This window comes from Engraulis encrasicolus, chromosome 15, assembly GCF_034702125.1.
Source record: "Engraulis encrasicolus isolate BLACKSEA-1 chromosome 15, IST_EnEncr_1.0, whole genome shotgun sequence".
NCBI lineage: Eukaryota > Metazoa > Chordata > Actinopteri > Clupeiformes > Engraulidae > Engraulis > Engraulis encrasicolus.
The window spans coordinates 48,817,525-48,832,524 of record NC_085871.1 but is presented as its reverse complement, the minus strand read 5'-3'; the positions used below and the strand labels follow the sequence as shown (position 1 = coordinate 48,832,524).

General features: G+C 42.4%; 1 protein-coding gene and 1 long non-coding RNA gene across 2 annotated transcripts in view; both read left to right on the top strand.

The window, feature by feature from the left end:
- LOC134464129 (alpha-2-macroglobulin-like protein 1) overlaps positions 1-15,000 on the top strand; it is a 68,787-nt gene that overhangs the window by 21,332 nt on the left and 32,455 nt on the right. The window contains exons 9-13 of the mRNA XM_063217589.1: positions 291-400; positions 4,007-4,074; positions 7,345-7,462; positions 8,651-8,872; positions 11,884-12,015. Of these exons, the coding sequence (XP_063073659.1) occupies positions 291-400; positions 4,007-4,074; positions 7,345-7,462; positions 8,651-8,872; positions 11,884-12,015 (650 nt within the window). The remainder of the gene's footprint in view (positions 1-290; positions 401-4,006; positions 4,075-7,344; positions 7,463-8,650; positions 8,873-11,883; positions 12,016-15,000) is intronic.
- Positions 12,077-15,000, top strand: part of LOC134464130 (uncharacterized) — a 4,057-nt gene continuing 1,133 nt past the window's right edge. The window contains exon 1 of the long non-coding RNA XR_010037844.1: positions 12,077-12,141. This is a non-coding gene — a long non-coding RNA (uncharacterized LOC134464130). The remainder of the gene's footprint in view (positions 12,142-15,000) is intronic.

Here is a 15,000-nt window from a genome sequence, read left to right as displayed (position 1 = left end):
AGGAGAAAGAGAGGAGGAGAGTAGCGGAAGAGAGGAGGAGATGAGGAGGGGAGGTGAGAGGAGAAAGAGAGGAGGTGGTGGGGAAGGCTCAGGTGAGATTGGGTTCAATCGTGAAGGCACATTTTTGCACAATCTGCGCAGCGCGCATGTGCACTTAGCCATTTCAATGCTTTCTGTTTGTTGATTCTCTAACCAAAATGCATCATAACAACGTGTGTGTGTGTGCGTGGGTGCGTGCGTGCATGCATGCGTGTGTGCGTGCGTGTGTGTGTGCGTGCGTGCATCTCCAGGCATCAGTCGTTCAGCCACCAAAGACATCCAGCTGGACTACGTTCTTGGGAAAGCTTTCTTTGTTGACACACCAGACGAGATAGAGAAGAAGGCGGTACTGCATGGCAAGGTACAGTATGACCACCACGCACATACAACACACACTGTACTGTTGAGGACCAGCATGCAAACACACACTGTACTGTTGACGACCAGCATGCAAACACACACTGTACTGTTGGAGTATTTCGCCACCCTCCAACCCTCCAACCCTCCAACCCTCCAACCCTCCAATCCTCCACCCTCCAACCCTCCAACCCTCCAACCCTCCAACCCTCCTACATTCCAAACAATTAACTGTTTTGTGGACAGGAAATGATATACATCGACCACCATGCAAACACACACTGTAGAGTACCTGTATGTTGACAAGGACCCCACAAACACACACTGTAGAGTACCTGTATGTTGACAAGGACCCCACAAACACACACTGTATGTTGACAAGGACCATTGTACTCTATGACAGTGTTTCTCAACTGGTGGGTTGTGACCCAAAAGTGGGTCACGGAGGGGTCATGAGTGGGTCGCGGAGCCTTGGTGTAAATAAAAAAAACGTAATCCAACTTTTCCTGCAACAATTTACAACTTTTATTTTGATAGGCTAGTGAACTCCGTGTCATCTGTTGTCATAGATACAATCTGAATGTTTATGCGAGATAGATAGCGTGCAACCAGTCATTCGATTCTTTTACATTTTGAGAATTGCATTGAATAGACCTCAACACTAAAAAAATTGGGTCGCGACCGAATGAGAGTGGAAAATGGTGGGTCCCAAGACTGTTCCAGTTGAGAACCACTGCTGTAGAGTACCTGTATGTTGACAAGGACCCCACAAACACACACTGTATGTTGACAAGGACCATGCAAACACACACTGTATATTGACAAGGACCCCACAAACACATAGAGTGCGTTTTAATATGCGACCTTGCCTCCTCCACTTGCCTCCTCCACTCGCTTCTCGTCATGATGACATCACTGACAACAGCATTATATTTCAATATCTTGCAAAAGCTCAATTGTAAAAAAAGTCTTTTTCTCATTTGCAATTGGGATGGTGAATGAAAAACAGTCCCTCAAAAGTTGTTGTGGCGAGGCTGACAGCTGGGAAACTTTATCGTTTTCTCCACGGAGGAGGGGCCAGGAGGCGGGACGAGGAGACAAGCACAAGTGGAGGAGGCAAGGTCACATATTGGGATGCACCCATACTGTACTGTTGGCAAGGACCATTGTACTCTATGATGTACCTATAGTAATGACTTTAGGACCATTAGAGACCATCTATCTTGCTTAGTTCTCGAGTTGATAATTATCCTTAATGTGAGAAGTTTTTTTTTTTTTTTTTAAGGAAACTGAACCAGATATTAAGAAACATAGCCGTTTGTTTCCAACGCGGGAAGTTGCACGTTTAATAGTCTTTTACTATTAAGTTCATGCAAACACACACTGCACCTGTTTGTTGACAATGACCTTGCAGACACCCACTGTACTGTTGGACCTCACAGTATTTCGCAACCCTTAAACCCTCCTACATTCCAAATGTAACGGAGTGGAGATTTTTATGACAATTACCCAAGATCAGAATTTACACATTTCTGCACAGTCTGCGCAGCGCGCATGTGCACTTAGCCAATTCAATGCTTTCTGTTTGTTTTGATTCTCTAACCAAAATGCATAATAATAATGTGTGTATGTGTGTCTGTATGTGTGTCTGTATGTGTGTATGTGTGTCCTCTGTGTGTGTGTGTGTGTGTGTGTGTGTGTGTGTGTGTGTGTGTGTGTGTGTGTGTGTGTGTGTGTGTGTGTGTGTGTGTGTGTGTGTGTGTGTGTGTGTGTGTGTCCTCTATGTGTGTGTGTGTGTGTGTGTGTGTGTGTGTGTGTGTGTGTGTGTGTGTGTGTGTGTGTGTGTGTGTGTGTGTGTGTGTGTGTGTGTGTGTGTGTGTGTGTGTGTGTATGCGTCCGTGTGTGTGTGTGTGTGTGTGTGTGTGTGTGTGTGTGCCGTTGGCGGACGTTGGGTCTCGTTGTCTTGCTTTAAGACAACTTAAAAGAGGGAGCTTGTCTCTAAGCTAGTGAAAGTCAATGGATCTGTGTACCATTGACTTTCACTAGCTTAGCGAAACCCTTCAACCCTACTACATTCCAAATGTAACCGAGTGGATATTTTGATGATTATTACCCAAGATAAGAATTAACACTTTTGATATGCACTTGCACGACTACGCCACTGGGGGAGTTTCACCCCGAGAATATGGACTGGTAACCAAGGCACCACAGGTCTGGTAAGGAACAACAGAGACAGGGTTAAGGGAAACAATGATTTCTTCTCTTTTATTATTATCTGAAAGGTACACAATTACACAATGTTTTAAAATGGGATACGAAAACATGGACAGGAAATTATCGAGCCATACAAGAATGTGCCAATGACCCACTGATTCTCAAGCTCTTGTAGCTTCTTCAGTTATTAAGTTAATACGTTAGTGCAATACGTACATATACACAGCAAACAGGTCTAGATTAGTGAAGAGAGCAGAGCGGTACTGCAGGGCAAGGTACAGTATTCACCATGCAAACACACACTGTACTGTTGACAAGGACCCCACAAACACACACTGTACTGTTGACAAGGACCCCGCAAACACACACTGTACTGTTGACAAGGACCCCGCACACACACACTGTACTGTTGACAAGGACCCCGCACACACACACTGTACTGTTGACAAGGACCCCGCACACACACACTGTACTGTTGACAAGGACCCCGCACACACACACTGTACTGTTGACAAGGACCCCGCACACACACTGTACTGTTGACAAGGACCCCGCAAACACACACTGTACTGTTGACAAGGACCCCGCAAACACACACTGTACTGTTGACAAGAACCCCGCACACACACACACACTGTATATTGACAAGGACCATGCAAAACACACAGTGTACTGTTGGACCTCAGAGTATTTTTCCACCCTCCAACCCTCCTACATTTCAAACGATTAACTGTTTTATGGACAGGAAATTATTTACATCCACCACCAGAGTATTTCGCCACGTACTGTGTGTCAGTGATTCCCAAAACATTCTCTGCTGCGATGACCCCCCTGTTGAACCTCAGAGAGAGTATTTTGCCTCCCTCCCTCCACTCTCCATTCTACATTCCAAACGGCAAACTGTTTTGTGTCACTATTTTCATCTTTTCATCATTCAATTTCTTTTTCATCAGCAGTTGTATGTTTTTGTCCTGTTTTGCTCCCTGGTTCTCTAGACAATAACGTCCTATTCCATTATATTCTATTCTATTCTATTCTATTCGATTCTATTCTATTCTATTCTATTCTATTCTATTCCATTCTATTCTATTCTGTTCTATTATATGATATTCTTTTATATTCTGTTGAATTCTATTCTGTTCTATTTTACTCTATTCTATTCTACTCTATGCTATTCTGTTCTGTTCTATTCTATTCTATTCTATTCTATTCTATTCTATTCTATTCTACTCTACTCTACTCTACTCTACTCTACTCTACTCTACTCTACTCTACTCTACTCTACTCTACTCTACTCTGTTCTGTTCTGTTCTGTTCTATTCCATTCTACTCTACTCTATTCTACTCTATTCTACTCTGTCCTGTTCTGTTCTATTCTATTCCCTTAATGTCTCAGATCAGAGCGGTCCACTACAATGGAACGGTCATGGCTTTCAGAGCAGTCTATCTGTTCACGGATTCAAGGTGCGTGTGTGTGTGTGTATGTCTGCGTGCCTGCATGTGTGTTTGTGTGTTGTGTTTGTGTGTTTGTGTGTGTGTTTCTATTTAAATGTAGAGCATTTAGAGTGTATGCAAATGTCTTATGAAGCCATGTACTACATATAGGCCTATGTGAATGTAGTAATTGGAGTGATTGCAGGCTCTTATAAATGCATATTGTCTGACTATTTTTCTTTTCTTTTCATTTTTGTCACATGACACCTAATTGTACAATTGGGCCTGGGCTTGCGTTGCGCAACATTCAGGCTCATGAGATTTGAGACAACTTAATTAAAAATCTCAGTTTGTTTGAGATTAATTAACACATTCCAATGAAGGATGAGGGTATTAGCGTTTAAATGCAACTTAGTGCATATTGTTATGTGCTTCAGGAGCTGAGATATTTAGGTTTTTATAGGCTGAGCTTTTCTTTAAAGGGGCTCAGGCATTCAGCACCCTTTTTGCAGGTGCCTTAGGCATCAATGGGTTAATTTTGAGGGTGCTGGCCCAATACAACGCATAAAATCAAACAGAAAGGGGCGCACCTTGCATCAAACTCTTTTTTTACTTGTATATGTGCAAATTGAAATGAAATTGAATGTCAAAATGAAGGTGAAAATCAGCATTGTAGTGTCCAGATGTGATATCGCTTAAACTCTTCACAGCCTACGATGTTAGATGCGATATCTGTCGGCTTTGCACATAGTCAACAACCCTACAGTGCCGCCAGGTACTATTGGCACCCTTGAAGTTTAAGTACATTATGGGACATATCTCCAGAAAACAAATAATATGGTCAACCATGATTTTTCTATAGATAGCTTGTGGTTGAAACTAAATATAAAAAATATCAACAGCATTAAATACTAAACTATGAGAGGGAAATAATTGAAGATGGTAAAGTTCCCAGGATCACTGGTATTGGCACCCTTTACTGGATACCATTTTGGAAACCTAATTTGACTCAATTATGGTAAATCGCAAATGGGAATCACCTTTGACTAATTGCTTTTGCACACAGAACATGAATTAGGCAAGGAATTATGATATTTGTGTTTAAATAGCCACCTGTTACATCTTGTGTGTCTTTCACCAATCTGAAGACAGAGGAGCTGCCTGAGGACACCACAAATACTATTATTTACAAAAACAAGACCTCCAAATAATAAAAGGTAATCTCAAAAGACCTTGGTAAACCATTTTCAACACTGTGTTGTGTTATTCAGAAATCTGCCAAACATGGAGCTGTAAAGAACATCCTTGGATGTGGGGGGTAGAGGAAGATATTATGATAAAAGTCTTTGGAAGTCGGTGCAAATAATGAAAAAACACAGGGACTAACATCTACAGACCTGACGGTCAACTTTGAACTGTTCTGGGTAGTTTTTTTTCAATAAGCACCCCGTGTTAAACACTACACAAAGTAGTGCCTTTTGGTTGGAGAGCAAGGCAGACCACATTGCTTAATAAAAGTCATAACAGGGAACACCTGACGGCTGTATGAAAAAATACAGGCCTAGCACAGCCCTTTTAAGACTGTTTTAAGGTCAGATGAAGCAATAGCACAGTTTTTCAGTGACTCACACAAACAGCATGTTTGCATACTCTGCAAGAAAGTCTTTAAGGAAAAGGACACCCTACCAAAAAGCAAGCATGGTGTCCGATCCATAATATTATGTCACCCCATTGTTGCATCAGGTATTGGAGGATTTGACCGTATCACAGGTATCATGACAGGCATCATGACATGACAGGTATCATCATTTACAGTAAAATGTGTAACCATGGCAAGAACACTTGGTTTGAGTTGAACATCATGTGCACTCCAGAAAGACAAAAACCCAAAGAACACAACCAAATGCGCAATGGATTGGTTGTAAAAATGAAAGAACACAGTCATTGATGAAAACCAAAACCTTCAGAGGCTGCCATTGCTGTCTAATAGTGTGCAATTAACCCTTGAAGGAGGGGTGCCGATATTCCTGGACATGCCCTTTTAAATGTTTTTGCTTGAAATTACAAAATGCATTTGGAAATAAATACTTGGCAATTCCAAATATCTTATAATGTTCAATTAAAAGATCCTGATGGTAAAAGTTGTGTATATTTCCATTTATTTCTGGATATATTGCACAATTTGTAAATAAAAGTAGGTGGTGCCAATACTAACTGGCGGCGCTGTAAATGTGAAGTAATACTATGTGACACCGAAACATCACATTAAATAGGAGAAACGGGAGTGTGGTGTCGCTGACTTTATCTATGTTATCATGTGACTTTCCTAGTTCTGCATCCAATTTTTGAGATGGATGTGCTTTTTTTTATTCGTTACATTAATCCCAGTCAGATCAAGCGTCATGTAGGGCAAGGAAGAACTGCACACCGATGAGTTCTCTATGGATTACGTAAAAAAGGGAGCCCATCTGTGTGTGGTTCTTCCATTCTTTCTTACATTACAGTTTTTCTCAATTGGTTTTGTACATTTCTCACAACAGAATAATGATTCTCAAAAGTCTTTGCTCAATTGTGACTTCCTGCTGTTACCTGTGCACATGGTCAAATCAGTTTCTCATTGTTTTCGGCATATACGTAGCAAATGATTTTGTCCGCCATGCCATGGTTGTGTACAATTCTCAGTGGGTACATTATCAATTACTTTTGTCATATCACTGAAAAAGATTTGTCACTGAATACATGAAACTATCTAACTACCCCCAAAACATTTAGGCCCTAGGTCATAGTATAAGTCTTGACATGCAAAATGATTTACCAAGCTGTTCATTCATTAATCATTCCAGGTTGCTTTCGTCCGCAATGCCATGGTTGTGTAGCCTGGTCCTGACCATCCCATAATACTACCATTTCCATTTCGTATTCATGGTCTGGACTTTGTTTGATCTGACGCGATTGCAGGAAGCTGGAAGGACATTTTCGGGGGAAAACAACAGGATTTAACTTATATAAGTTGTTGAACAAGCATGTCTGACTATGTCATGTCTATCTATGGCGATGTAGGACCGTTTAACAGACATGTCTGACAGAACATCCTACCGTAGGATAAAATTGCAATGTAGGACCATTTGTCAGAACACTGGCGCAAATCCTACCGGTCAACATCGCTCCACAGAAGACAGGTACCAGACGTAGTGCGGAGCCAAGTGTCTTGGCGGAAGTATGTAGGATGACGTGCAAGGCTACTGTAATGGTTGTGTACAATTCTCAGAGATTTCGCACATTATCATTCATTCACTGCAGGTTGCGTTGGGACCCGCGTCTGAGACAGAATCTGACCACAGATGCGACAGGAGATGCCAACTTCACCCTGGACACGGCTCTACTCAACATAGACTATGACGATGATCTACGACTCATCGTAAGCTGAGCAGTGTGTGTGTGTGTGTGTGTGTGTGTGTGTGTGTGTGTGTATTTGTTATACCACTGTTGTGAGGACCAAAACCTGACATTTCACCTTTGCTGTGAGGACATTTGTGGTTGTGAGGACATTTTGGTCGATCCACACAGCCATTTAATATGCTGAATTGTTGTTGATGAAATCACTAAAAGTGAAAAAAAAACATTTGTTTATTAACAGGGCACAGTTTAGCATTCTATAGTTTTGTATGCTAGTAAAATGCATTGTAGTCAGGGCTCTAAATTAACAACAGCCAACCGGCCAAATGCTGGTGAAATTTCAGTTTGGCTGGTAGAAAAGACCAACTTACTAGCCAAGAAAGTAGAGGGCTGGAGGGCTGCGGCGTTCAAGTGGTAAAACTGGTGGTGGTTTGAAGGTGCTCTTTGGCCAAGACGTAGAAAATATCAAAAAAGGCAGGACGCCAAGGCACTCTTCTTAGATAAAACCGCTTTATTATAAAGGCTAGTTCATGTTTGAACTTAAATAATTAAAAATGCTACCACTCCCAACATGTTTCGGCCCGCTGCAGGGCCTTCATCAGGGCACAAGGTAGTATTTTTAATTATTTAAGTTCAAACATGAACTAGCCTTTATAATAAAGCGGTTTTATCTAAGAAGAGTGCCTTGGCGTCCTGCCTTTTTTTTTCAACTTAATAGCCACTTTGACCCGTTATTGAATTTGTATTTGGCTGGTAAGATTGGCATCTACTAGTCATTTTGGCCAGTGATGAAAATAAGTAAATTCAGAGCCTTGATTGGCGTCAATGGAAGGTCCTCACAAAGATAGTAATACTGTGTGTGTGTGTGTGTGTGTGTGTGTGTGTGTGTGTGTGTGTGTGTGTGTGTGTGTGTGTGTGTGTGTGTGTGCGCGTGTCTGTGTGTATGTGTGTGTGTGTGTGTGTGTGTGTGTGTGTGTGTGTGTGTGTGTGTGTACGCACGCGCGTGTGTGTGTGTGTGTGTGTGTGTGTGTGTGTGTGCGCGCGTGTCTGTGTGTGTGTTTGTGTCTGTGTGTGTGTGTGTGTGTGTGTCTGTGTGTGCTCGTGTGTGTGTGTGTGTGTGTGCGCGCGTACATGCGTGTATGCATGTGTGTGCGTGTGTGTGTGCTCGTGCGTGCGTGCATGCGTGCGTGCGTGTGTATGCCTCCCCCAGGCCAGCCTGTCTCCTGAGGTGGACTGGCGTACGCCGTACAGAGTAGCACACTACACCTACGAGAGGAAGAAGGTGGACTGGCCTAAACACCCGTCCTCAGACAGCACTCTGGAGGTGCAGGCCATAGAGGGAGATCTCCCCTGTGGAGAGGACTCCACCATCACCGTCAAGTACTACTTCACCCGGGAGACCTTCAAGCAGCCGGTGGATATCATCTATGTGGTATGTTACATTACATTACATTACAGTACATTACATTACATTACATTACATTACATTGCATTGCATTGAATTACATTGCATTGCATTGCATTACATTACATTACATTACATTACATTATACTTAGTTGACGCTTTTTTATCCACCTAAATGTGATGCGATCTGGGAAAACCCGTCGGATGTCGCGCTGGCCGTTTCTCAGGAAAGAGCGAAAATAGGTGGAGAAACAATGTTTTCCTGAAATCGTTTTTTCATTAAATTATTGTTGTTTAACATCTTGTCTATCATCTCTGAAAATATTTAGTCTGTAATCGCTATTTTAATGTGTTGAATTGAAGATTTAAATGGCCCGCTGTGTGGTGAGAGGGGAGGCAGCCGAGAGCACTCTGCCTGTGCAGCCAACATGTTGACTACGCTTGTAGCGCAGGGGCGCTCGAGGTTGAGGGAAAAACATCAGCACGCGCAGGAGTTTGTAGACTTGAAGGCTCAGAATTTTGCACATGTGTATTCATCACTCATTGTCAGCGCATCTGATTAGTTGAAAACGCCTTATGTCTCGATGAAGCAGAGTTTTCCCTCAAGTTATAGGTCTAAGAAGGAACAACATTCTAATGAACACGAAGAATCAGTAGGCGACACCTTCTCTCCGTGGATCGGAGAGGCCGTCGAGCCCTGCGTAGTACTTGTCAACTGCGGTCTCATGCATCTTGCAGACTTTTACTGCGATTATGCTAATAAACGGCACTGGAATGTAGATTTCATTTTTTTGATTGGATATCTCACAGGCAAACCTAAAACTAAGCGCCCGTGAAGCCTATAGCGAAATGTTTCTCTCTTTTTTTTTTTTACTGCTCTGTGTAGTCCTATACTTGTTGTCATAATAAACTGTGTTGAACTGGAAGATGTTAGATGTGGTCAAGACAGGGCTTGTTAGGTTTCTATAATTTAAAGAAGCCTCATCGGATCATCTCAGATGTGGAAGATTAAAATGCTTTTATTTAGAACCGTGCCAAATGTGTTCAGTTCACACGTCTTCAACAGTCCGTTTCCAGAGTCAATCTGAGATACTCGGTGACGTTTAACCTAGTTCATGTCAGTCCTTTCCCGCGACACACCAGACAGTGAAGAAGAGCGCGAAGAAAAACGCTTTCTCTATTTTTTGTGCTACCTGCTGCAGAGGGTCAAAAGTGCTCTTGTAGGCTACTATTCCGATGCATAGCGAAAAGATTCATTCTTTTGCCGCACTGGTATACACACTTTGGCTGGATCTCAAATGGCGCACTTGTGCACTTCGGGCACTATGTTTCAGTGCGTAACTAATACGGCATATGCACTGAAACATGAACACTAAAGTGCACAAGTGCACCATTTGAGATTCAGCCTTTGTCATAATATGCTGTGCTGAATTGAGAGACTGTCGTGGATTTGGTCATAACTGCAGCTCCCTCCCAACACTATAAAAGCGTCACTGGATCATCTCAGATTTTGAAAAATAATATGCCTAATTTATGTCTTGCCTAACTAATGGGTTAAGTTAACACATCCTCAACAGTCAATTTTGAAAGTCAAACTGAGATGCTCCGGTGACTTTCACCCCAGTCTTTCAAATCACCCTAAGTCCTTTCAACCCGGATCCTGTGAAAAACCCTATTATCCTTCCGGATCCGGAACCGGATCTTGGATCCGGTGCATCTCTACTGTAGACATACAGGACAATACTGTGGAAAATACATGTTTCAGGTGCTGAGCGTGCTTGTATGCATTACAGGGAGTGTCCAAAGGGGAGGTTTTTGTTAATAAATTTATACATGTATTATTGAAAATATACAATGTGATAAAAGTGTAACCTTTCGTTAGGAGTTTCTTGGTTATACTTTGGTATTCTGTTATTCTTTCTCTCTCTCCCTTGCTCATTGATTTATGTGACGTCTCAGAGACATCTCTCCCCTCCCAGTCTCTCACAGACCACTTTGCTGAACTATGACCTTTTGTAGGCTATGAGGAACTAATCCATCAACAGAGAGACGCCAGTAAGGGCCCACGGAACCAGGGGGAGACGAGACCATATATGTCACTATTTTATAGTTTTACATATTCATGATAGGAAAGATGACGTCATGGACTGGGGGGGCTGGGACTGTTTTAAATAGGTCTGTTTTCTGTATACACTAGGGGATTTTGCTGAAACTCCTCCGGCCGTTTAACAATAAAATCTGCACGCAGATTTTAAATGCTACCTCTGTTTCCTGTGTGTTCTTTCAGGTCAATTTGACAAGGTAATACAGTGAAATTGTTAAAGTGATAATGTGAAATTATTCAGTTTTCCATCATGGCTTCATTCAGGCTTCCATATACTGTCGAACAAGGAGGCATACTGCACTATATTGTAGACATACTGCACTACACTGTAGACATACAGGGCTATACCGTAGAAAATGTGGATGGTGTGTGTCCAACATGTGTAGCATTATGCTGAGTCCAGGAGGTGAGAGTCTTTGTATGTGGCATTATACAATCTACTGTAGCAGGGAAAATGCTATGTGTGTGTGGCAGGTCATGTCCAAACGGGAGGTTGTCCACCATGGCTTAACTCAGGCTTCAATATGCTGTCGAAACAAGAAGACATACTGCACTATATTGTAGACACACTGCACTATACTGTAGAAAATACATGACTATACTGTAAAAAATGTGGGTGATGAGTGTCCAACCTGCTTGGCATTATGCTGAGTGTGCTTGTGTGTGTTGCAGGTGACGTTGAAAGGCGAGATTGTCCACCATGGCTTCACTCAGGCTTCAATAATATTGAATATGCTGTCGAAACAAGAAGACATAATGCACTATACTGTAAAATACAGGACTATACTGTAGAAAATACAGGACTATACTGTAGAAAATGTGGGTGATGAGTGTCCAACCTGCTTGGCATTATGCTGAGTGTGCTTGTGTGTAGCATTGTGCTTAGTGTCCAACCTGCTTGGCATAATGCTGAGTGTGCTTGTGTGTGTTGCAGGTGACGTCGAAAGGGGAGATTGTCCACCATGGCTTCACTCAGGCTTCAGTGGTGAGATCCAAGCACTGGCACGTTGCGGGTGACGTGTCCTTCAAGCTGCCTGTCCGTCCTCACATGTCTCCCTCAGTGCAGGTGAGAAAGTGTGTGTTATGTGTTGCTTTAACTAGACTACATTACCCATCATGCACTTTTAGGCATGTTGCGGGTGACGTGTCCTTCAAGCTGCCTGTCCGTCCTCAAATGTCTCCCTCAGTGCAGGTGAGCACTGCGTTATGTGCAGGTGTGGTGGTTATGTATTGATTCACATATTAGCCATGATGCACCACAGACTACATTACCCATGATCAGTGTTGGGAAAGTTCATTTTGTACGTGAACTAGTTCAAGTTCAAGTTCACAGCTCTCAGAATGAACTAGTTCGTTCATAGTTCATATTTTTTTCAAAATGAACTAGTTCATTCATAGTTCACAAAATAAATGAACTAGTTCATTTCAGTTCCCCCCCCCCAAAAAAGAAAAGAAAAACAAATCAAAATTAATTGGAAAAAGCCCATATAAATGCTTCACAGATAGCCATTATTTAATGGGTTAATTAGTGTTAACAATGACATTGTTGGATATAACGGTATTTTAGTTGTGCATTAGAGCAGCGGTTTATTATTAGTAGTAATAGAGAGTAGGCCTATAGTCCTTAACTGTGTTTTCTGCAGTGTTGGGAAAGTAAATTTTCTACTAGTTCATTGTTCAGTTCACAGCTCACCCCCATGTTGAAAAAAGTGTAGGCCTAAAGCCTAAATTAGTTTTAACAATGAGATTGTTAGATATTAGTCTACTGTATTTTAGTTTTGCATTAAGAGTGGTTTATCAGTAGGCCTAGTAGTCCTTTAGAGTGTTTGTTGTTTAGACACTGTGTGCTGAGCGATTTCACTTCTTTTCTGTTACTGTATGGACTGGATTTAAATCGGATGCGTGGACTAACGTTTTCCTGCACTGTTGTTCTCTGTCTCATGCGCAAAATTTGCCATCCTGCAACATGCCAGCAGGCAGCTTTCTCTTGTTGTTGGTGCTGCGCACAGCGCATTTTAACTTAAATAGCCTAGTGAAGCGAGAGCACTCCATACTTGTTCCGAACGCCCCGAAGACGGTTGCTAGATGCGTTAATCTAAAAAGTGACCGGAAATCAGAAAACTCGCACACTGCTGGCTGGTTGCTGGCCGCTTTGACTTAAAGTAGAGCGATGCCTGCTGTTTGCTTGGTCCCGCCTCTTTGCACGAGACTTAAGACAGTCGGAGAGAATGGTGTCTGACGCTGTCAGAGAGAATGGATAAGAAATAATATTAGACTCTCTGACATTGTGTTCAGTAGCGGTTTCTGCAGGAATATTAATGAAATCTGGTAACTACGGAATGAACGGAATGAAGAACTAATGAACGTTCACGTTCACGCTCCAGATGAACGCGTTCATAGTTCGTTCATCATCTAGAAAATACTGTCCGTTCAGTTCACGTTCGCTCAAAATATGAACTCGTTCATGAACTTTCGTTCATTGAACGCGTTCGGGTACATCACTGCCCATGATACACTAGGACTAGATAATGGGTAACTTGGGAGACCATGTGCTCAGATCAGGGGCGGAGCTATACTGCCGTGCAATACTAGAACGCAGTAACTCAAAATGGTCGAAAAAAAAATTATATCGGAAATCGGTTCTAAACTACCTCATTTGTCTTGTGTCCAAAAATGGTGGTCCAACACCGTCCCGTTTTGGAGAAAACTCATTTTGAAAGTGCAAAAATTACCCAAAAAAGGTTAAACAAAAACGCAGTAAGTCGGCGAGTTACTGCTGCACGTTCCAATGGGACTGGTTTGGGAGTAGACAGTAATACAAGCTAAGAACGCAGTAACTCCTGCAGTAACTCCATTTTGTGGCAGTAATACCAGCCAAGAACGCAGTGACTCTGTTTTTTGTGGCAAAAAGACACATAAATGTTGTTTTTTGGGGGGTTTTAGCCAAGCATTACCAGGAAGTGTCACCACCAATTTACCGACAACACAGTTGTCGCGCCATATGGAAAACTTTGAAGCCTTTTTTCTCAGTTTGCCGTTTTCAGAGTTACTGCGTTCTAAGATTGTAGGGCAGTATAGGGTGGGCGAGCAGGGCATTTGCCCATGGGCCCACGGTTGTTTTGTATTGGTGGTGGGGTCCCTATTATGACCTTGAAAATCTGTATGGGGGGCCCTATCAGTATTTTGCCCCGGGGCCCTGTGTGCAATTGTTCCGCCTCTGGCCCAGATAGGGAGTTCTCCAGTAAAATTTCAGCATGAAGTCACGCTGACAGTGTGTGTCTTTTCGTTAATGCACAGCATTAGCCTGATTATCATCGACTTTCTCATCTCTTCAAGAATTGGTCTGACCAAGAGCATAGCAATTAACAATTGTGTGTCTTTTGTATTAATGCATCACATGGCTCCTTCTAGGTGAGCAAAACTTTTAAGGCCTACTGTGTTGTGTTGATGTCTTTCAGGATTAATAAAGTTGAATCTACTTGACTCTACTCTACTCCATTCTACTCTACTCTACTCTACTCTACTCTACTCCACTCTACTCCATTCTACTCTACTCTGCTCTACTCTACTCTTTTCTGCTCTACTCTACTCTACTCTACTCTACTCTACTCTGCTCTACTCTACTCTATTCCATTCTACTCTACTCCATTCTACTCAACTCTACTCTACTATGCTCTTCTCTACTCTACTCTACTCTACTCTACTCTACTCTACTCTACTCCATCCTACTCTACTCTACTCTGCTCTGTTCTGCTCTACTCTACTCTACTCTACTCTACTCTGCTTTACTCTGCTCTGCTCTACTCTACTCTACTCTGCTTTACTCTGCTCTGCTCTACTCTACTCTACTCTACTCCATTCTACTCTGCTCTACTCTACTCCATTCTACTCTACTCTGCTCTGCTCTACTCTACTCCATTCTACTCTACTCTACTCTACTCCACTCTACTCTACTCTCCTCTACTCTACTCTACTCTGCTCTACTCTACTCTACACTACTCTACTCTACTCTACACTACTCTGCTCTACTCTACTCCATTCTACTCTACTC